Source organism: Cyanistes caeruleus, chromosome 20, assembly GCF_971803275.1.
Source record: "Cyanistes caeruleus chromosome 20, bCyaCae1.hap1.1, whole genome shotgun sequence".
NCBI classification, from domain to species: domain Eukaryota; kingdom Metazoa; phylum Chordata; class Aves; order Passeriformes; family Paridae; genus Cyanistes; species Cyanistes caeruleus.
Genome location: NC_141720.1, coordinates 1,041,278 through 1,064,132, shown reverse-complemented (window position 1 = coordinate 1,064,132; position 22,855 = coordinate 1,041,278). Strand labels below are relative to the sequence as shown.

At 53.1% G+C, this 22,855-nt stretch overlaps 1 protein-coding gene across 2 annotated transcripts; it reads left to right on the top strand.

Moving 5' to 3' along the window:
* On the top strand, positions 1-21,866 carry LRSAM1 (leucine rich repeat and sterile alpha motif containing 1). Of its 2 annotated transcripts, XM_086858639.1 has the most exons (25): positions 1-128; positions 2,898-3,080; positions 4,214-4,270; positions 5,747-5,791; positions 6,198-6,275; positions 7,064-7,132; positions 7,825-7,909; positions 8,734-8,855; positions 9,887-9,977; positions 10,748-10,878; positions 11,486-11,515; positions 12,082-12,204; positions 12,292-12,431; positions 12,944-12,988; positions 13,805-13,875; positions 15,081-15,180; positions 15,896-15,983; positions 16,627-16,701; positions 18,076-18,156; positions 18,962-19,057; positions 19,580-19,678; positions 19,867-19,998; positions 20,297-20,378; positions 20,504-20,646; positions 20,992-21,866. In XM_086858639.1, exons 2-25 carry the CDS (start codon positions 3,009-3,011, stop codon positions 21,115-21,117), a joined length of 2,181 nt encoding a protein of 726 aa, XP_086714765.1. In that variant the 5' UTR covers positions 1-128; positions 2,898-3,008; the 3' UTR covers positions 21,118-21,866. The 2 variants fall into 2 exon arrangements, with proteins under 2 accessions (XP_086714765.1, XP_086714766.1); XM_086858640.1 differs by lacking the exon at positions 18,076-18,156.
* Positions 21,867-22,855: the final 989 nt, after the last annotated feature.

Here is a 22,855-nt window from a genome sequence, read left to right as displayed (position 1 = left end):
AGCCGCCAGGGGGCGCACAGCGCGGCGGGCGCAGCGCTGAGGGCGGGGCGGGGCCGCTCCGGCCGCTCCGCTCGCTGTGCCGCTGATCACGTGAGCCGGCGGGGAGGCAGCGATGGCGGCGCCGAGCGGTGAGCGGGGCTGGGCGGGAGGGACCCGCTGTGGGACACCGGGGCTGCCGCGGGCTGGCACCGGGCACCGCGCCTCAAAGGTGCTCCTCGGAAGGGCTCGGGAGCGGGCGCTGCCCTCGCTCACTGTCGCTGCTCTCCTCAGGTGTCGGGCCGGTGCCCGAGGGCTGCGAGCTAATATCGACTCAGTCCTTCATCCTTCCGAGGCTCTGGGTCCTCGGGCACAGAACGGCGCTGTTCTGCCTGAGGGAGAGGTAAAGAAGACGAGGAGCTCGGAAGCTGTGTGACCCTGGGAAGGGGACCCTGCGGGGACCCGCAGAGAGAAGACGAAGAAGGGAATAGTGATGGTGAGGGAGAGGAAGGACTGAGAGGCAGAGCTGCACTGCTGAAGACCAGAGATTTGTTGCAGGCATTGCCAGGGGAGGCCTCGGGCTGGTGCAGGGCTGGCAGCGTCCAGCGCAGAGAGCGAGCGATGCAGGACAGCGAGTTCCAGAATTCAGCTGTCGCCTCCTCTGTGCCTACCCCAGAGCCTGGCTCACTGCTCCTGAGTGTGTTTTCCCGGACTAAATAAAAAATCTCTTCTTTCCACACACTCACCTTGTCTCCTTACAGTGCCCAGAAGGATTGATGGTGTTCAGAATTCTTTGAAAATTGGCTTCTTCCAGAGCTGTGTTGCCGCATTTTAATTACAGTTGTTAGTAAAATGAAGCGTTTGGTTTTATTTTGCTGTCATCACGGCAACAGCTGCAGACTGGGAAACGCCCAGAGAACATTCCTGTGCCTTTCTCCACCCTGAGTGTGTGGCTGCTCCTCAGGCAGAGCTTGTGCCTGATCAGGATCAGGGATCAGGATTTGGTGTCCATGGGTGCTCACTGCCTGCCATGTGGGTGCTGGCCCAGGGCACTTACAGGCAGTTCTTTCAGTAATTCAATAAAGAAAAATAAATAAAAATTCCATCATGTAATGGTCACATGCCAAGGACCTTTCTCACTCCTGGCTGCTGAGTTTGATGTGTCTTCACTAAAGCAAATTTCCACTTTTAAATGCTGTTCATTTAACAAATCTCTGATCCTTCATCTTCTGATGCCTGGTACACTTCCTGTTCACTGCCCTTCAGCCTTCATGTCTTTATCCATTTTCTTGGGTGAAAACTGATGATTTCCCACTATCCCTATGACCAAGGAGATAACAGCTGGAATAGGGAAAGGTGAGGTGGGACAAGGGGATGCAGGAATGTTCAGCAGAGTTGAACATGGCTATCAGTTCAAGGATATCTTATTGCAGGCAGTATCTTATTCCTTCTGCTTTCTTATCTTTAAATCTTTTGTTTGTGCCTCTCATGTCTTGCCCTTGGTTGCTGCATTTCCCTTACAGTCAACTTCCCTTCCTGCTCAGCCCTCTGAGTTTTGGCTCTCCCCTCCTGGGAGCTGGGTGTGGGCAGCATTGCAATAATCTGAACTGGTTAAAGAGGCAGAAATCAGCATGGCAGGGAAAGAGCCACACAACTGTTGGAGATGAGTTTGTAGCCACCTCCTGCTGTGGCCCATGGCTTGTCCCAGTGAGTGGTGTGACAGCAGGACAGTGACTCAGGATGTCTCTGCCTCCTTGTTTCTGCAGTGAAAGAAAGAAGGATGAATTATACTGAATCATTTTACTTTTACAGTGAGGATTTATCTCCATAAAGATTTCACAGTTATTGTCAGAGCTCTCCCTGCTCAGGGAACATCCCTGGCTGGATCCTGTGGGCACCTGCTCTTCAGGAGAGTTTGAGGCCAGTTTGCAGACACAGAGCTGGCAGAGAACCAGCATTTTATGTGCAACACCCAAGCTCCACTGAGCCCTGAGTTAAGTCTTGTGTAGCTGTGCCAGTTTCTGCTCCACTGGTGAAGCTCTTTTGTGCTGATTTTTAAGTTGTATAGAAAAACAGTGTATACAAAAGTCACTGCAAGTGTTTAAAATGTTACTCCCTGTTCAGGGGTGGCTGTTGCCCTCCTGCCCTTCTCTCATCTTCTCCCAGTCTTATCTCCAAGCCAGATCCCTGGGTCAGGTCCCTCTGGGAGCCCCTGATCACCTGCAGCCCCAGCTCAGGCTCTTTCTGCATTGCCCATTTGTGCCCCCTGGTCCTATGCAGCCACAGATAACCCCCTTTTTCTCCTTGATTTCATTACTCAACTGGCCCCATCTCTTTTTCCAGCATCCCCACTGGTACCACCTCATTACCAGCTGCTCTGCCCATTCCTTGTCCAGCCACAGCTTTCTGCCTTTCCCTCAAAATCTGCCAACACCTTCTTTTTCTCCCCTGCTGGGTCAGAGCCCCATCCCAGAGCTGCCTGGTGTATGTTCCCCTTCAGCCACTGCTGATTCCACCAGGCATCTTCCAGCACCCAACCCTTCCTCTCTCAGGTTCAACTTCCCTTCCACTTGAACCAGCTGCAATCCTTGCTCTTAGTTCTTTGTTACTGTGCCAGAATCGACTGTGAGTTTAAATAGTTTGGGTTTTATCCCTGGTGCTTGATTTCTTGATACAGCTTTTTAATTCCTGGAGTGGAATTTAAAACCAGTGGAATCCCTGCATTTCTCTGATCTCTCAGCAGCCTTTCCCTGTGCCTATCCTAGGGCTGACCCAGACAACCAACCACAGCACAACTCAGACCACAGCAGGGCTTGAGTGCCTCATGTTTGGACTTCCCTGTGCTGGAACCTGTGTGATCCAGCTAAACAAAGACATTTGCTGACACAATTATTTTCTTTTTATTCCCCCACTCCACCCAGGTCCCAGTTCTGCAGCCCAGGCTCCCCAGCAAACACAGAGCCCAGGATCCCTCAGCCTTTCTCTGCACTGACCATCCCTGCCCCTGGACAGAGCCAGAGTCAGGACTGAAGATGCCTCTCTTCTCCAGGAAGAAGAAACCCAGCGATGATGCTCGCAAACGCTTTGAGTACCAGATGTGCCTGGTAAGCACTGCCAGGGTCACTGCTGTTCTCCATGCCTGATCCTGGCTCCAGGTGGTTTGGTACATCCCCTGCATGACCAGTAGCTATGTTCCATGACCAGCAGTCGTGTTCCTGATCCCACCAAGACAGCAGGTTTTCTCCCTAATGAACTTCAGGGAATTCCTGCCTCCCTGTCTGCCTTTGCCCTCCCACCTCCACATCCCCTTCATGCCACTTCCATCCCTCTCTGTGTGGTTCCATGGGACATCCCCCACCCCACCTCCTGCCAGCCTGCAGCTGGGACCCCAACTCTCCTCTCTCCTCCATACCCCTTTGCCCTTACAAATCTCCCAGTATATTTTTCCTTCCAGGGAACCTGTGATTTCCCATCATATCTTGCCTTGTGCCTCTCTTTTGCTTCCCATTGTTCTGATCTTCCTGTCACTCTGGTAGATATAACTCGTTAGATGTTGCTGTTTGTTTTCCTGGATTTCACCAGGATGCTCTGGCACAGGGAATCTCCTGGGGAAGGGATGAGGAGAGGCTGAGGGAGCTGGGAAAGGAGCTCAGCCTGGAGAAAAGGAGGCTCAGGGAGCCCTTCTGGCTCTGCACAAGTCCCTGACAGGAGGGGACAGCAGGGGGTGTCGGGCTCTGCTCCCAGGGAACAGGGACAGGAGGAGAGGGAACGGCCTCAAGCTGGGCCAAGGGAGCTCAGGGTGGATATTGGAACTATTTTTTTTCTTGAAAAGCATTGTCAGACATTGCAACAGACTGCCCAGGACAGTGATGGGGTCACCATCCCTGGAAGTGACCCAGAGATGTGTAGATGTGGCACCTGGGGACATGGGTTAGTGGTGTCTGTCCAGGTTCATCACTGTTAGCAGCTGCATTGGATGGACTTGATTTGAACATGGAAAATACTTCAGAAGAGAACCACAGAATCCCAGACTGGTTTGGATGGAAGGGACCTTAAAGCCCATCCAGTGCCACCCCTGCCATGGCAGGGACACCTCCCACTGTTCCAGGCTGCTCCAAGCCCTGTCCAACCTGGCCTTGGGCCCTCCCACGGATGGGGAGTCCACAAACTCTCTGGGCAAGATGCAGCAAGAGATGCTGTATTTCTGATTCTCTGGATGTGTTTCTTCCCTCTCCAGGCAAAAGAAGCTGGTGCTGATGACACCCTTGACATATCCAGATGTGAGCTCTCAGAGGTATGTCCCCTACAACTTCCAGTCTCCACACACAGCTCTGATTCTCAGTCTGCTTCTTGGTACCAACTGTCAGATTTACTCTCATGCTTGTGAACCTTGAGACAGAAATTGTTGCTGGTTCACCTTTTCCTCTATCTCCTGACCTCTGGCTTTCAGTTGGGAGCTTCTTCCCTTTTTTTTTTTGGTGGGAGTTTGCCTGTCCTGTCTCATACTTCAACACCATTTCTGTCCTGGGAATCCTTAGAAGGGCAGAGTGGTCTCATACCCTTCACCAGTACCTTATTTGACCCTAGTTTGGGACCTCATGGCTTAATTTTGCTGGTCCTGAGGGAATTGATTTGCCAAAGGCTGAGTATTTCTAATCTTAGAGCTACACAGTCTGCCACCCATGGTTGTTTTTCTGTGTAAGTGAAAATCCAGGTCCTGCTCCCAAGTTGCTGCTTAAGGATGGAAGGCTCACTCCCAGCTTGGCTTCTTTTTTATGGCAACCAACTAAATGAGAAACAATCTGTCTGCTGGTGTGTGGGCAGGCAGTGACAGAGTGCCAGACACCAAGACACAGCTTTTCCTGCTGGCAACCAGGCCAGCCTCAGGCAGAAACCCATTTCTATCTCACTTTTTATTTTTATTCCCTGTCTCATGCTTCTAAGATGTTGATCCTGAATACAGGATGCCCTTGCCAAGCAAGATGGGGAGATCTGACATCATCCTGGAGAGGAGAGCTGCCTGCTGTGCAGTGTGAAATGGCTTTGCTGAGATTTTGGGATGTTTTGTTCCAAGCTCAGGAGCCAACAGCAGGTTGTGTGTGGGCTTGCAAGGCTGTGTGGGACAGCCTGGGTGTGGCAGGGTGGCAGACAGAGCATCCAGTCAGGGCCACAGCTCATCTGGGATGCCCAGAGGCTCCTTTTGGACCTTAAAACTCTCTTGCTGTTTCATTTTCATGGTTGTTTCAATCAAAGAAGTGAGACATCAGTTTGGTTTTACAGTTAACCATGGACAGGAGTCTGGCTGCTGCTGTGCTGCAGGGAAGGTCACAGTGCCCAGCTGTGCCTGGCAGGGGCTGAACTGGCATCTCCTTGTTCTGCCTGCCCCTCTCCTGGCAGCTCAGGGACACTCTGTCCTGCCTGGTGCTCACATTTCCCTCTCAGCACACTGCACTGTGGTCATGAGGTTGCCAAACCACAGAATGCATTTGTGTGATGACTAAACTGAACCTTTGCCTGAACTCATAGTAAACCACACAAAGCTTGAACTCCTGCCTCAGCCTCAGCCTGTTCTGTGACACTGCTGTGTCATGGAGAGCCACTGGAAGCTGTTTAAATGGAAGCTCCCTGAGAAGTACTGGGCCAAAATCAGGGACCAGTAATTTTAAGCATCACTTTTTATTTTCAGTCAAGTTGTTCACACTTTACAGGTGGACAGTGTAGAACTGCTTAAAATAGAAGTCTGACATGAGTATTTTTAAATTGTTTTTAGGTTCCTTATGGGGTCTTTGCAACTTGCAAGGTCTTGCAAAAAAAGGTAATGTTGTAATCAGATATTATTAAATGATTCTATTAATATGCTTAAGTGTTACTGTCATGTTTGAAATGACTGAGTGTGGTTGTTTTATGTGTGATACTACATAGAGAACAGTTTGAGTCTCATCAGTCCTGTCTGTGTATTTTAAAGTTAACTTCTGCCAGGAAAGATGAGGTGGTCCTGTCTTAGCCCATCTAGGGATATTTGTCATGTGAGAAAAAAATCTAGATCTCATGTAAAATGTTTCACCTTCTCTGACAATCCATTTCCTACTTTAATGCTTTATATGACAGTGAATAAGATACTGAGCTCTTATACAGCCTCCCCAGTTCAATCTCAACAAAAGTGCTTGTTCTGTGTTTATGTGCACTTGTGTTTATGTGTCAATGGGGTTTTTCCTCCCCAGGTGCTGATTATTCATACAAATAATCTGACATCTTTAGTTCCAAAGTCCTGCAGCCTCCTGAGTCTCATAACTCTAAAGGTAACTGTGATTCTTAACAGTTCAACTGCAGCCTGTGATCCTTGGATTTGAGCTGCATTAAAACACACCAGCCCAATTAATTCCCTTCTTGATTGACTTTGCCAGGGGTCAGTACCAAGGTGTGACACCTGCCTGTTGTGGGTTCACCTCCCAGGCTGACTGACAGCAGACACTGAGTGGCTGGTGTAGCATCACCATCATTTATCATTTATCATTTATCATTTATCATTTATCATTTATCCCCTTCAGAATCCCACAGCTTCCTCCTCAGCAGCCTCGCTGGTGGGCAGGCAGAGCTGGGTGTGTTATGGGGTAGATCCATTTCTGCCCTGCTCTGGAGGGTCACTGGAATGGGAAGCCAACTGGTGGTGGGTGTGACAGGGCTGTATCACCATCGTGCTGGGATTCCCCAAGAGGCAGAGTCACTTCAGCAGCTCCACATGGCAGGAGAGAGGTCTCCAGGTCTAGCCCTACCCTCTCCCTGCACTGCTGTTGGAGCAGTTCAGCTCATTGATCCTGCAGAAATTCCTTCTGCCAGCCTGGTTCTAAGAGATGATTTATCCAGTTGGCTCCTCCAGTTTTGTGGGACAACTCCCTCAGTGTCACTGCTCTCCCTTGTCTCTTGTTTGTTACTGATACCTGAATTTCCAAAAGACCTCCAAGAATGAAGTACCTATGTCCCCTGGAAAACTTGAGCTGCTTTTCAAAGTCACATTGGAAGAAGAGTAATTTTCATTGTGAGATAATTCATGAACTTTTGTTCCCAACCTTATTTGGTGACATTCCAGGTTCTGGATCTGCATGACAACCAGCTGGCATCACTTCCTGCTGATATTGGTCAGCTGACAGCTCTTCAGGTAAAAGATTTGCAGCTGCATCCCAGGTGTCTGTACAGGACATGTTTGGGGACAGCAGGGATTTGGGGTTACACTCTTTGGTTTACAGTTAATCACAGCTTCTGTGGTGATGCCATTTCATCAGATCCATAACATCACCCTGACTGTTGCTGTTGAACTGGCTGGTTAGAGGGAGAGCAGGAAAAAAGGAGGAAAGGAGCAGGAGAAGAGCAGAAAGAACCAGGCTTGGTTATGTTCTCCCAGCTTGGTGCAGCCCAAGTGGGTCCCATGGCCAAGCAGAGTCCTGTTGATCTCCCCAGACATTCAGGTTCTGCTGTTCTCCCTGGTGTGGTTACACTGAGAACCCAGAGAGTGTGTAAGGGCACACTCAGGGTCTCTGCTCAGGGGACAGCTTTAGCTTCAGCCTGTGGGAGCTGGAGTTGGGGAGGGCTGCCCTGGACACTCCAATTCCCAGTTCCTGCATCTGGATCCAGCACCAGATGTTGGTGGTGAGCAGGGTTTCTCGCTGCCCCTGGTAGTTTTCATGCCCTTTATCCAGGGCTGGTGGAAAATACACTTTTTTAACCCTGAAAGTGTTATCTACCACCAATTTCAAGCTGTACTTCTGGGCCTGAGAGTCCCAGCAGCACAAATGTGTAGGAGACATGAGTATTGGATGAATATTTTGAATATCTTTTCTGTTAATATCTTAGGTCCTAAACCTTGAAAAGAATCTTTTAAAAAGCCTTCCACAATCTATAGGAGACCTTGCCCAGCTCCAGGTCCTCAATGTGAAAGGTATGGAATGGGATTGCTCTGGGTAAAGCACATTTATTATCTGGTCATGTTGAGCTGCATTAGCAATTATTCCTTTAAACCAAGCTAAGCACCACAGGGTTTACATTCTGAATGCTGAGGAAGAACATGAAGAAGGTTTGAATTCAAGTAGTTGGAAAGGCAGGAGAAATGATCTAAGCAGAAAATATGCCAGCCCCAAGCCCTCCACTAAAGCAAGCAGAGCACTCAGCCAGATAAATCAAATTACAGTTGGGTCCCCAACACCCAGAGCTGGCTCCTGTGAACCTGTGTATCCCCACAGGTCTGCACAGCCCAAGCACAAAGGTCACACCTCTTTTCCAGACTCTGGGCATTTTCCAGCTATGCAGTGCCATAAATCTGTGAGAAAAAGGAGATTTAGTTACGTGGAGCTGTTGGTGGAACAGGGAAGGCAATGGAGGGTGAGGAACTTGGAAGGGCAGCTCAGGTCATTGCCTGTCTGCCTGCAGCACCTGGGCTCTGAGCCCAATCTCACACTCAGTCCCTTTCCTCCCATCCCTGGGACTTAGACCAAGGGAAGAACATTCCATGTAACAAATAATTCACCTGATAAAGAGCACAGATCCAGCCTGCAGCAGTGACCTCAGCTGAGAAGGAGATTTGGATCCCAAGTTGCCCTTGGTGGGCAGTGACATCCTTTGAGTCCCTGTGTGACCTGGGACAGCTCCCTCCCCGTGGAAGTGAGCCATGTGTGTGGTTATGGGTTGGTGTTGGAGCAGATGAGCTTGCTGGCTCCCGTTTTGGGAAGGTTCCATGGTTTTAACTGGCTTTTTCTATCCCTGTAGGGAACAAGCTGAGGGAGCTGCCCAGGAGTGTGAGCAGCCTGCGGAGCCTGCAGGCTCTGGATGTCAGTGGGAATGTGCTGCAGGAGCTGCCCCGGGTGCTGGCCCACGCCCGCAGCCTGCAGGTAACTCAGCCCTTCCCAGCCTGCTTCCCTCAGCTGGGAGTAAATCCAGCCCACGAGGGGAATGTGTAGGATGTGCTGCAGGGGATTGTAACAGAGCTGTTCACACTGTCCAAAATAACTTCAGTGTACTTGCTCTGGTCTTTCCTCATCATTTTTACCATTTAATCTGATCATTTTGCCATTTCATTCTGATCATTTTGTCATTTAATCATTACAAAAGTGATCCCCTGGAATGAACCCCTGGATTTTAACTGCCAGAGCACAAACTGTGCCTCTGTCACCCTGGTAGATCTCCAGCTCATTATCAGCTTCCATGGGTTAATGGCTCCCTGAAGTGCACATTCAGAGTGGGGAAAGCAGCAAGATTTTTGTTGCCTTCTGCCTGCCAAACCTGTCAGTACTAAATGGTGCAAGTGTGAGGCAACAGGGCTGGCTCAGACACCAGCAGGAAGGTGTGAATAAATGTTCTCCTATTCCACACACAACATTTTGCTTCACTTCTCATGAGGACAGCCTGAGTTGAGGCATCTCTGCTGCTTTGCCCCCTGTGTTTGGTAAAGTGGTTCCTTTCTAGGCCTTCCTGCTATGCCCTTCCCTACAAAAGGCAGCATTAGGTCCTTTTGGTGACCACAGTAGGACAAAACAAGTGACTCTTCCCCTCATTCTTTATGGGATTGCTCTCCATGCCCTTGTGTCACCCCCACTTCTGTGCTGAAGGGCTCCAGCTCCCTGACATGGAGTAGGGAATGTCTGTAGCTGAGAAGTGCTCTCACCTCTGGTACCTAAACATGAAATGCCAGTGCCTGAATGAGGGGAATGTGCCCATGAGTGGCCAGCTCAGAAGCTTCCAAATAAAGGACAGTGGGGTCACCTCTGGAAGGTGCCCAACACCCAGCAGGGATTCAATACAGCCTCGCTTTTGTGTCAGGATTTAGGGTAACATTAAATAAGATTTTGGAGAGCTGCAAGGAGAACTGCAGCTGGACTCTGGACTCAGAATAACCTGGAGCTCTGTGTGTTCTCTTTTGGAGACGCTGACCCTGGATGCCTCTGCCATGACCTACCCACCCCCTGACATCTGCAGCGAGGGTACAGAGGCCATCCAGAAGTTCCTCTGCAAGGGTAAGCCAGGAGCACCTGGGCTGTGCCCAGAGATGGCATTTCTGGAGGACAGACACTGTGTGGGCTCTGCTTGGGGTGGCTGTTGATGCCCTGCACACCTGGTTACCTGTCTTTGTTGGCAAACAGCACAACACGAGTCCTTCCCTGAGCCCTGCCACACTGACCTGTGGGGTGGTTTGTTAATAATCAGAGTGGCTGGCTCAGGCTGGCTCAGTGACCATAAGAAGTCAGTGGTTATTTGGATTTTCTCCTGTGGGAGGATTAGGCATTGTCCAGCTGTCACTGCCTTGGGACAAGGAGAGATTCAGGAGTCACTCAGGTCCCTGCTGCCCTCGTTTTCTCTGAGGAAGGACCTGCAGGTTGTTATGAGAATGATGGAAACAGATGGAAAACTCAAATGGCAAAGGAAATTTGAGTTTGTAGTAAGTTTGTAGACACTGTGTTTAGTACAGACAGCGAGCTTTGGTGGAGGTTTTATGCAGGGGAAGTGCCTTGCAAGGCGTGGTCATAATTTATTTTGGTCTGGGCAGTAACATTTGCAGCCCTGCAGATGTCACCAAGCCTGCAGCTGTGTGCAGGATGTGTTTCTGTCTGAGCAGATCCTTGTCCTGGTGGGGATGGAGTGTACAGAGCTCCTTGTCCATCCTGCCAGGCACTCCTTGGTGTGTGGGCAGAGGGAGCACAGCTGGAAGCAGTCCCACACACCAGCCACGGTGCCAAGGAGGTCTTTGAGCCCTTTATGTTCTTATTTTGTGTCTGGTGCCTTCCAGAGTGTGGAATTCCATACTACCCTCCCTCACAGTGCCTGCTCCCCACGCTGGAGAGCGATGGAGGAGGAACTTCAGTGGATGGGGTGGACAGGACAGTGGAGAAGTACCTGCAGGAGGAGAGTGAGTGGCAGGTGAGGCTCCCCTGCACCAGGGGGTTTGGGATTTGTCTCTGTCCTCCACCAAAGCATCTCACAGCACTTGGCACATCATCCCTCATCACCCTCCCCTCCATGAGTTGTGTCTTTTGGGATCAAGGGAGCAGCCAGGCACAGAGTGTGTAAGGGTGGCTCATCTCCTTCCTGAGCTGGGGCTGGTGTCACCAAGCTGACCCCTGGAAGACACATCCCCAGGAACTGTCTCCATCCTCGAAAGCAGTGATGGAGCCAAGGGACAGGGGTGGCAGTGGCACATGGAACGTGCAGTGTTCAACATCTGGTTTTGGAGGGACAGCAAACTGCAGATGAACCTTGTGCTTCCCAGACAAGTGCTAGCCATGTTCAGCCCTACCTGGGAAAGGGAAGACAATAGTTGTGGTAACTGTGCTAATTCCTGTGCTCTTTGGCAAGTGCAGAGTCAATGGCTTTGTCCCTGGAGAAGCCTGAGTGACTGGACTTTGGGCCTGTGTTCCTGTGCCTTTGGTTGATGTCTTCACTCAGGGGAGGTTGTACTGTGGATTAGTAATATCTACAAAAAAGTACTCCTGGGAATAAATATCTGCTGATATTGCTTATTTTTCAGAACAAATTCCTGGATTATGAGAAGAGGAAGGTAAAGTTCTGCAACTGCTTCTTCTGCAGCATGGGTCTGCTTCTGGTTTTTGTTTTCCATCTTCTTATTTTGTTTCTCATTCCCCTCATTTGGCTGCACTTTTAGTTTGTTCTTTTTGTTTCCCTGGTCTCTGTCTCTTCCCCTGTGCAAGGCTCACTCTGAAATAATCAGAAGCTCCTGCCTTGCAGTTCCCCTGTGCTTTGGCTGCCTCCTTCAGACAAAGAAGTCCTGTGCCATGTGGAGCTGAACCCAACCTGCATTTTGGGCATGTTTACACAGGTCCACATGTTTACATTGGCTGGTTTGGTATCAGTCAATGCCCAGGGAATTCAGTTTCATGACATTAAAGAGTTTGAAGACTTATGAAGGCAGCAGCTTCTGCTTCCCAGCTTTTGGGTTGCTAAGAACATTCCCCTCCCCTAGACAAGCCTCCTGTTTGCCATTTGGCTTCCCTTCATCTCTGCAAGGGACTACTGTGCCTTGCTTTAGCTATTTGCCAGAATATGTTCTTGCTGGGGAAGGAGATTCCTGCCATTCCTGTCATTTCATCTTCTTATTCCTCTCAGGAAAGAAAAATGCAGGAGAAGCTGGACTTTGAGCGGCGGCTGAGCATGGGGCAGCGAGAACAGGCACTGCTGGTGCAGCAGCTCAACAGCCACAAGGATGAGATCCTGCAGACAGTGAGAGAGGTGGGTGTGCTGGGCAGGGCCCTTGCAGGGCACACACTGCCTTCCCCAAGCCCACCCCCTTCTCCTGGTTTCCCCTGCTCTGGGCAGGAGCAGCAGAGGCTGGAGCAGGGTCTGTCGAAGCACCAGCGCTATTTGGAGGAGGAGAGGCTGAAGCTGCTGCAGCAGCTGAAGGACACAGAGCAGGGCACTGCCAGCCGCATCCAGAAGCTGCTGGAGGACAGCCAGAGGTGGGGTTCCACGGGATCTTTCTCTGATTTTGTTTTTGCCATGTTGTTTTGAGTGGTTCATTTCACCCCTGAGTGCCTGGGAGCTGGTCAGGATCAATGTCCAGAGGAGCTGCTGCTCCTGGACTGCCAGTTTAAAGCACATGGAATTTACATCTTAAAAAAGCCTGTCTCATAGATGTGTGATGTTGGGATTTTGCAGTGCTGTGGAAGAAATTTGAATACCTCATGGAAGGTACAATCATTAAGGTGCCCCTGGCTGTCTCTGCTGGGTCTCCATGAGAGCTGGTGCTGATGGGAGGTGCCCAGCTGCTGAAAGCTGCTCTGCTGTGCATGACAGCAATGTTATTTTCTCTCAGGCACATGGGGTTGTCCTGTGCAGAGCCTGGAGTTGGATAACCCTTGTTGGATGATCAGGATATTCTGTGACACTGTGATTCTGCCCCCTGGGGCACCAGGATGTTTTACTCAGCTTGATGAAAACCATTTGTTTTATCTTTTTTTTTTTTTTTTAGGCAAAAACAAAGTTCAGACATTTTGAAGTCCTTGGAGAATGAGAGGTGAGTCTCTCAAACTTGTCTGGAAAAGGGGTGAGAAGCTGGAAGGAGGGCTGGGAGTTTCCTTTCAGAGTCACCAGTCTGAATCCACCCTAAGTCAGGTGAGGTTCATCTCATACCTGCAGCTGGCTCTGGTCACTGTTGGAGACAAGACACTGGGCTCAGTGTGCCTGGTCCTACCCAGTCTGGCACACCCAGTGACAGGGAGATTTTACCTCTTTTTCATCTCTGGGTGGTCCTAAATAATGAGTTTGGGAACAAAACTCTGTATTCCAGTATCAAGGAACAACAGAGATCTTCCATCTGCTGGCAGGCAAGGCAGTTATGGAGGGGTTCCAGCAACGTATCCAGGCTGGGAGGAGTAGGTGGGAAGCAAATCTGCCATTTAGCCATCACTCTGAGCTAGCTCTGCCACAAAAAGTGACTGTCCCCAGCTCTGCCCTGCCTGTGAGCTGCCCCCTCCCTTCAGCCAGCTGTGCTGTGGCCCAGTAAACTGGGTGAACATCAAAATTGTTTGTCAGATTGTTCCCCAGCCACACCAGCTCCTGACCTGGTGAAAGCCAAGGAAGGGTCTGGCAGTGTTTGGTAATGTTCTGTCTCAGAAAAATCAGCTTCCCTGTTGAAAACCACTGTCCCTGTGGTTTAGAGCAAGTTTTATGTTGTGTCCCATAAAACTTAGAGGTTCTTCACCAAAAAATCACGGAGGCTTTGGTGTCTCCGGTAAGCCCAGCTTTCCTGGGCAGGGTTGAGGCTCTGAGCTGGGTGGGTAGAGGAAAAGGACTCTTTTGAAGGAGTGTCTGAACTGTTGTTCATTGGCAGAATCAGAATGGAACAACTGATGGCAATAACCCAGGAGGAGACGGAGCAGCTGCGCAGGAGGGAAGTGGCCTGTAAGTCCAGACAGCTCTTTGGGGACATGAGGGGAAGGCTCTGGAGCACCAGGAGCAGCTGAGGGGGCTCAGCCTGGAGAAGAAGAGGTGCTGGGGAGGCTTTCTCAGTCTCTACAACTCCCTGAAACAAGGGTGTATCCAAATGGGGGTCAGCCTCTCTGTTAGGACAAGAGGAAACAACCTCAGGCTGTACCAGGGAAGGCTTAGGTTGGATATTACAATTTTTTTCCATGGAAAGGGTGATCAGGCATTGGCACAAACTGCCCAGGGCAGTGGTAGACTCACCATCCCTGGAAGTGTTGGAAAAACACATGGATGTGACACTTGGCATGGTTTAGTGGTGAACACAGTGGTGGTGATGGTTGGACTTGATGATCTTAAAGGTCTTTTCCAACTTTAATGATTCTGTGATTCTCTAAAGACCTGATTCCTCTGGAGATGCCCTGGGTAGGTGGCAACCACGTGAGAGATGCTCTGGCACACACATTCTGACATTCCCTGGTGGGCACAGGGAGCAGCACTGCCCATGTGCCACAGCTGACCTGCAGCTCCCTGCCTGTTCTCTATGAGGCAGCAGCCAAGCTCCCTGTTAGTCCATCAGGTTCCTGTCTGCTGAATAAGAATGGTGCTGGGAAGCCTTTTCTGCTCATGGTGACCATGACCAGATGTGTTTTTCTAGGGAAAGAGAAAGTGCTGTCCCCCTAAGACTGGCAGAACCCAATTCCTCTCTGCTCTGGGACAGGGACAGCAGCCAGGGAACGGCTGGAGCTGGGCCAGGCCAGGCTCAGGCTGCAGATCAGGGCAAGGTTCTTCCCCCAGAGGCTGCTGGCACTGCCCAGGCTCCCCAGGGAATGGGCACGGCCCCGAGGCTGCCAGAGCTCCAGGGATGCCCAGGCTGGGATGTTGGGGGGTCTGGGCAGGGCTGGGGGATCCTGTGGATCCCTTCCTACTTCCCAGGAGATTCTGTGATCCCAGGGTTGGTAGACAGTGCTTCTCTGAGCACTGAAGAGGTGCAGGCACAGGCAGAATTTCCTCAGAGAGCCACAGGTCTCAGGTGGGTGGGTGTGCTCTGGAATCAGGGACATGGCAAGAGCCAGAGAATGAGAGAGGAGCCACTGTTGATTGCAGTGACTGCAGCAGCAGTGGTGGGTGAGCGAGGCAGGGACTGACAGCCCCTCTGTCCCCTCTGTCCCCTCTGTCCCCAGCTGCCATGCAGCAGATGCTGGCTGAGACCTACAAGAACAAGCTCCTCCAGATGACCTCCGAGTCTCGTCGGCAGGACCTCATCAGCCAGGCCTGCTCCAGGTGCAGGGGGTGTCTGGGGCTGGTGCTGCTGTTGAATCCCCTTTTTTCAGCAGTGTAATTCCCATAAGTGAACCAGGAACCCCTGGAGCTGTTGAAATGCAGCAGGACAGCTGTAACAGCACAGGACAGTGCAAATTAAACTGTCAGACTCCCTTAAATGAGCCACCTTCTAACAACCACAATTTGCACATTAATCACACTTTGGGGGAACTGTCACTTTTGTGCACTTATTTTGCCTTATACATTCTGCTAAATGTGGAGGATGGAGTTAGACCAGTTGTGCTCATGTTTTTTGAGGCACTTCAGTGCCAAACTGTAGCCCAGAACTCCTCCCCTCACCTTCCAGGCTGCCTCAAGGATGCTGTGTGTGCATAAGTAGTACACAAGTGTTGCTGCACATACCAAGAGCATCCTGGCTCACTGTTTACGACAAGATGAGAAATTTTTATCTGGCAACATCTGGCACTGACCAAAAACAGCCTTGTGAGCCTGTGACCTGCTCAACAGGTCCGCAGGAGCCTGTGGTGCAGGTTTGGTTTGGGTGTAGGGAAGGAGGTGTTAAATTTGTGGCCTTCAGCTGTGCAGTGCCACAGCTCTTCCCCCTGGCCAGTAAGAAATTCCTCCTCCTGCATTCCCCATTCCCTGCTTTTCCTCTGGTTCACCCCAAGAGTCCCAGACCCAGCATTAACTCCGTGGCACATCCATCTCCTTGCAGCCTAGCTGAGATGGATCAGAAGTTCCAGCAGATCCTGGCTTGGCAGCAGCTGGATCAGAACAAAGCTGTCAGTCAGATCTTGCAGCAGGTAGGAAAAGGAGAAAACTGCTTGTGGGGGATTGAGGGAAAGCAGGTCCAGAGTGGGTCACAGGAGCAGCAGTGGCTGGGCTGCTTGTAGAAGTGATTTAATTTAACACTACATGCTAAACTTTGAAAATATCTGCTATTCTGACAAACTAATTGGGGTGGTTGAAAAAAAAAAATGTTTTTATCTAGACAGCAAATTTTCAGAAAAGACAGAAGCACAGATCATGGGAAGCAAAACTGCCATGATGATTAAGTGGGGATTTTGAGACAGAAGTCCTGTCTTTTGGCAGGTTTCCTGGGGCACTTGGGACAAGTATTTTCAAAGTTTGTTCTCAGAAGTGCTGGGTAGCTGTGCCCTGCTGCAGCACAGCCTGGCTGCTCAGTGCTGCTGAAGGAGAGGTGGGGTCACACAGAGCATTCCAGATGAAGGTTTGAAGAACATTAATATTTCTCTGTGTGAATTTAAGACCCTGTGTGTCTCCAGTGTGGGCTTTACCTGCTGGGCTCTCAGCTGTGTTTCAGGACACTGTTGCACTGAGCATTACTCAGGGTCTTGTACCTGAGTCCCTGCAAGGCAGCAGCTTCTGAGCCCATCAGCAACTGCACCAACCACCTCACTAAGCAGGATTTTGCCTGTGCCTTAGATTGAGATGCAAAAAACTGCCTTTGAAGCTCTCCAAGTGAAGAAGGATCTTATGCACAGGCAGATCAGGAACCAGGTGAGTCAGCAACCAAGGAAAGAGCAACCAGTTCCTCAGCTCATCCTGCTGTTTGATGGGACCCTGGGAGGAAGAACGAAGCACAGAGCATGGTCTGAGAACATGGAGAGCTCTGGAACAGAGTTGGGCAGTGTTGGTTACACCCCAGCTCTGAGGGAGGGAGTGTCAAAGCAGGTTTTAGATTCCTGGAGGTGATGGAATCACCATTCCTTCCATCACCTCAGCACTGGTGGGTGAAGCACTGGAGGACAGACCTGCACTGGCTCTGGGGGTGATCTGCAGTTGCACCTCTGATTTCCTGCAGGCTGTGCATTTGGCAGGGCTGCTGCTTCCACATGAGTCCACTGCATCTCCATCCAGCACATCAGAGCTGCACCTTGAGCCATAAGTTCACCTTTTCTTTCCCATTCTCAGCCTGCCTTTCTGAGCTCCATTCCACAGAAGGTGCAGTGATGCAGTCGGGGGAAGAGCAAGAGCTGGTGGAGAAAGTGGTGGTGGATGATGCAGGAAGATGGACAAGTGGCAGTGGATGATGCAGGAGGGTGGGAAGGCAGCAGTGGTGGAGGCAGCAAGGAGAGCTGCTGGTTTCTGACACAGTGCTCCCGAATCTTCCCTCTCCTGATCTGCCACAGCAGAAAAGTCTCAGGTCAGGATTTGGTGGATAAACTTGAGGGTTTGGATATTTTGAGTGCCCCAGTGACCAGTCTCTGCTGGAAGCCTGTGACCTGTCTGACATCTCCCCATCATTGCCTGAGTTCACCATAAGGGCCCTGCATTTTTCTCCCTCATGCTCTGTGATCAAAGGGAGTTTGTTCCTTGATGCCTGGGCTGGACCTTTCACCCCCGGGACCCCTCCCACCCTGTGCTGCAGGGGCAGAGCCCTGGGCTCAGCAGTTGGGATGGGAGCTGGCAGAGGGGTGAGCTGGGCTCTCATCTTGGCTTTGCTATGGGACTTTGGGCAACTCACTTCACCTCTCTGTGCCTCAGTTGCCTCAGGTGTTGTTCTGGGATTGCTGGAGCACCTGGAAACCAGGGCACTGTCCAGGAGTCTGAGGTTTGAGCTCTGCTGGGAGAGCCTTGACTCTGCATTCCAGAGTGGCTGCAAAAGGTTTGAGTACACCAGCTGATTGCAGTGAGGTTCCAGACTTGAGCAGGAAGTGTTCAGAGTAGAGAGACAGTTGGAGGGGGGCAGAGAGCTCCTCAGGTGAAGGAAGAGGGACCCTCAGCACACACATCAGCAAAGGGCACGAGCAGCTCCCCCCAGCCTCTGGGTGCTCTGCAGTGCTGCCCTTGCCAGTCAGACCTCATTTTAAAACAGCATAAATTAAAGTCATTTTTTAAGTGTCAGTAAAAAATGTTTCATCTTCTGTTTAGATTAAATTAATAGAAACAGAGTTATTGCAGCTGACACAGCTGGAATTAAAGAGGCAAGAACTGGACACAGAGACGCTGCAGGTACGTGGGGCTCTGGGGCTGCCCCCCACCCTCTCTGCTCTGGGATTGCTCCTCTTGCTTCCCTCGCTCCTGGCAGTTTCCAGATGGTTTTATGCTTAGTCAGAAGATCCTTCTGTCCCTCTGTGTCCTGGGAATGTGGGACATTGCTGCTGCTGCTAAACATCCCCAGGCATTCTCAGCCCAGAGACAGAGCAGCCCTGATAGGGATGGGCAGTTCCAGCTGTGCTGGGTGGGGAAGGATTTTGCAATCCAGTTGTTGGCTGTCCCAAAAACACCTTCCTGCTGTGCATTGCATGTCCTCTTACATTGTGCTGTGTTTTGGTTTTGACATCATCAGCAGTCACACATTGAGGAATACCAAGTTTAGCTTCAGCAGCTTGGCTTTGAATTTTGTTTTATGATGCTTTGCATCAGTTGTGCCGTGTGCCAGGTCAGGTTTAGTCAGCCCAAAATCAGTGGCAAACACCCAGGGCAGTCAGAGCTGTGGTAAGTGCTGACTTCAGGCAGCAGTGCCTCCCAGCCTTGTCCTGGATCCTTCAGGTGTAAGATTTGGGTTGTGCTAGCAGGACTCACACAGCTCCTCTGTGTCACTCTTGGAGGGGGACCATGAATCCTTTTGGCTGAACTCGTGGTGGTGTGAGGAGGAGCTGCTGCAGCACAGAGCTGCCCCACCAGCTGCTAGGAGAGGATCCAAGCTGTGGGGCACAGGGATTGCACAGCCACAGGGACTGGCAGGGGCTTTGCTGGGAAGGGGACAGGGTGGCAGCAGCGTGGGGATGTGGCTGCCAGAGCTCTCCTGTTGCAGGAGGCGGTCACGGAGCAGCGCCGGGCACTCAGCTGCCTCCTGCAGCAGCTGCTCAAGGAGAAGAAGCAAAGGGAGGAAGAACTGCAGCAAATCCTGGTAAATGAAGCCCTTCATGAAGTGCTGAGGATGGGTTTTTGATGAAATGAGCAATGAGCATTTGTGTTGGCTGCAGGGAGGGTCCATGGCTCAGTGTGGGAGTGAAGGGGAGCAAAGCAGGGCTGTGTCCAGACGCAGAGTTCAGCCCCTGGAGGTTCTAATGTCATCCTGAGGGGCACAGCAGCACTCTGGTGCAGCATGGGGCACCATCATCACCATCACTGACCCTGCTGGGAAGGCAGTGGCCAGCAGGATGAGCACAAGGGATGGGAATTGTAGTCTTGCAATCCTGAAGATCTCCAGACTCTTCCTGAGCCTCTGGAGACCAGGCCACAGGGCCTGGGGCAAAGGGAGCAGGGAGATGCACAACCTGCAGGAGCCAGAAGTGCCTGTTTGAGCCCCTTCACAGTGCTCTGGCAGGGCCCTGCATTGCCCAGGCTGGGGTTCCCTCCTGCACAGCCACCCCTGAACCCCCCTGGCCACGTTCCCTCGGGCTGCTGAATGAGTGAGTTTTTCTTTCAGCTGGAAATGGAGGCAAAGAGCGAAACCAAACAGGAGAACTACTGGCTGATCCAGTACCAGCGCCTGCTGAACCAGAAGCCCCTCTCCCTGAAACTCCAGGTGCTCCTGCTGTTCCTGCTCCCTCTGTGGCCCTGGGGGGAGCGAGGACAGCCCCTGAGCTAAGGCTGGGAGCAGGGCACAGACCCCACACACAGATCCAATCCCAAAGGATTGTCAGAGGGGTTTTTCCATGTGTGAGGGGAGCTCCCTGGGGGCTGCAATCTGGGAGCTCATTCCATGTTTTACAGGAGAAGGGTTTGGAGCAGCAGCTGGTGACCCTGCTGCTGGAGCTCTCTGCTCACCAGTACGTGCCAGTCTTCGCTCACCACCGAATATCCTTGGAAACGCTCGGCACCATGAGTGCCAGTGACCTGGAAAAGGTACGAGACAGCAGAGCCACCGTGTGGGACAGCACCAGCAGGGACTGTCCCTGTCCAGAGCCCAGCTGTGGCTGTGGGTCTGGCAGGACAAAGTGCTGCTGGTGCTCTGCTGTGTCACCTCCCCACAAGGACAGGTGCCCGTGCTGCTCTGCCTGTCCCTGTGGATGCTCTCTGTAGTGGAAATAGCAGCAGGGAATTCCTGGCAGAGAGGATTTCCTTGGCATGGTCACATCCTGCCAGCAATGCCCAGGAGTTTGCAGTGTCCCTCTGGGGCCAACACCCTCCTCTTGCCCCACAGCTCGGTGTGGCAGAGGCTGGTCTGCAGCGTGCCATCCTCAGGCGGGCTCAGGAGATCCTGGCTGCGGCCACCACCATCCCAGGTACCCCCATTTTACACTCACAGCAGGTCCCTGAGCCTGAGCAGGGAGCTCTGTGGGTCAGACCCCTCCCGTGGGTGTGTGGGGAGGGCAGAGCTGGGGGGTCTCAGCCCTGGCTGCGTTTGCAGAGCTGCCGAGGGACACCGGGGTCCCTGCGGCCCCAGAGCCCAGCGCTCCCCTGGAGGAGCCCCCGAGCCCCTCGGCCCCCTCGGCCCCACCGCTGCCCTGGGACCAGAGGAAGTCGGAGTGCGTTGTGTGCCTGGAGCAGGAGGTGAGAGCCGGCACAGCCCGGGGCTGGGGGCAGAGGGAGGGAGGGACCCGGCTCATCCCCAGGGCTGTGTCCCCTGGCAATGCTCGACTGCTCGTCCCGCCGGCTCCGGGCACAGCCGGACCCCACAGCGGGGATGGAGGGAGGGGATGGAGGCTGCTCAGTGCAGCCCAGCCCCGTGTCCTTCCCCGTGTCCCATCTCCTCCCTCCCCGTGTCCCAGGGCCCGCATTCCCGCGGGGATGGAGATGGGGGCGCAGGGACCCCCCGGCTGCTCCCCAGCTCCCCCCGTGCTGCTGCTGCTGAGGGCCAGCGACACTCTCCGTGTCCCCTCTTTGTGTCTCCCCCAGCCCCAGATGATTTTCCTGCCCTGTGGCCACGTCTGCTGCTGCCGGGGCTGCTGCGAGCGGCTGCTCTCGTGTCCCCTGTGCCGCCAGGACATCGCCCAGCGCATCCGCATCTTCCCCAGCGCTTAGGCCGGCCCGGGAGGCCTTCCCCTCTTATCCCCTCACCAGCACAACCAGCACTGCCCTGCCCGTGCACCTCAGCATCCTCGCAGCTCCCCGATGGCTCCTCAGCACCCAGCTGGGGCTCCTCCAGTGAATGCTGCCCGCCCGGCTTCCCCTGCCTGGGTGACAAACTGGGAGCAGCTGTGGCTCCTCCTGTCTGGCCCAGGTGTTTCAGACAGGCCCCTGGCTCAGCAGGGACACGGGGAGTGCTTCCAGCAGGGCCTGTGGGGGAGTTTCCCCTGGGAGGATTTGGCCGGGACGTGCTGCCCTTCATGTGCTGACTGTGCCTTGCACCTCTGTCATGCCAAAGGTCTGGGGCTTCTGCTCTGGAGCCCCACAGGAGCGTGTCTGGGTCTGCAGCCTCAGGCAGGGCAGGGCCAGGAGCTCCCCAGCCCCCAGATCCTGCTCCTGTGGGAGGGGAGAGTGCAGCACCCCCAGGATTGGAGGGGCCGGCCTGAAGAGCCCAGTGGGGTCCCTCATCCAGAAATCAGGTAGGGAGCAGAAAGTGTTGCTGCCACTGGCCAGCGCTGTCCCAGGGCTGGGGCTGTGCCCAGCTCACATCCACGGTGCCTTTGGGGTGTGGGGACTTCTCCATTGTCATTCATTCGTAACAATTCCTGTCTCTCCCTCGGCTTGAAATATAAAAATGCTGCCACGAGTCCGGTCCCACCACAGCTTTCCCCAGGATCAGCCATTAAAGCGCAGCTGGTTTCTGCTGGGGCTGTTTGCTGCCTTTTCCTTCTGCAGGGGGGGATGGCTGAGAGCCAGCCTTGTGGAGCAGTGACAGGGCCACCGCGTGTCCGGCTGTCCCAGTGGCACCATCCTCTTGTCACACAGAAGAATTTGAGGCTCTGGGCCTTCTCCCAGGGCGTTCTCGTTGTGGAGCTGCCCCAGGGATGTCGGGCAGGGGAGACCTTGGACCCTGCGCTTGGGTTGGCTCACATGAGCATCCCTGTGGGACACGTGTGTGGCCTCGTGGAGGTGCCACCAGTGTCCTGGGGACGTGCCACAGCACCAGGGCTGGCACCCTGGGGACAACAACATCCTGGGGATGTTTTTCCAGCCTCTGCTTTCACGTTTTGCTGCTGCTGCACATCAGAGAAGGCAGGTCCTATCCGGGGAGGGGCAAGGGGCTGCACCAGGAGCAGCTGGTGCTCGGGATGGAGGAGGTGCCCGAATGAGGGCAGGAAGGGTCGTGGGGCACCCTCACTCCTCCCTGTCCCCCCTCCCTGGGCTCGGGGAGGAGGAGGAGGGAGTCAGAAGCCCTGAGCTGAGGCAGGGTGAGGAGCAGGGATCCAGCCCCCCAAGGAGCCCCCCCTGTGCCCCCTCCCCCGGGGCAGTCAGGGATCACACAGAGACCCCAGGGGTCGGGCTGGAGAGGGAGGAGAGTCCCGAGGGCTGCCCCGACACCCCCTCCATCCCCTCTGCGCCCCCATCCCAGCTCCCCCTCCATTCCCAGCGCCCTCCATCCCCGCCGGTGACCGCCGGGCCGTGCTGGGGGCGGTGATGGGTGACAGGAGCTCGGGGCAAGGTTCGCTCGGGGACAGGGCCCTGAAGAGGTGCCAGAGCAGTCGGCAGTGCCGGGCTGCCCTTCATGGCCAGGGCCACCCCAGCCCCGCTCAGCCAAAACAGCTGGAGCATCACCCAGGAGTCCCGGCAGTTCCTGAGATTGCGGGGAAAGTAAAACAATAATTAAAAAACACCC

Bases quoted from the DNA above. Each gene is read 5' to 3' on its own strand.
- LRSAM1 (XM_086858639.1), top strand. From the start codon at position 3,009: ATGCCTCTCTTCTCCAGGAAGAAGAAACCCAGCGATGATGCTCGCAAA. The intron at 6,276-7,063 runs GTAACTGTGATT...GTGACATTCCAG, and splicing joins TGAGTCTCATAACTCTAAAG to GTTCTGGATCTGCATGACAA. The intron at 12,432-12,943 runs GTGGGGTTCCAC...TTTTTTTTTTAG, and splicing joins CTGCTGGAGGACAGCCAGAG to GCAAAAACAAAGTTCAGACA.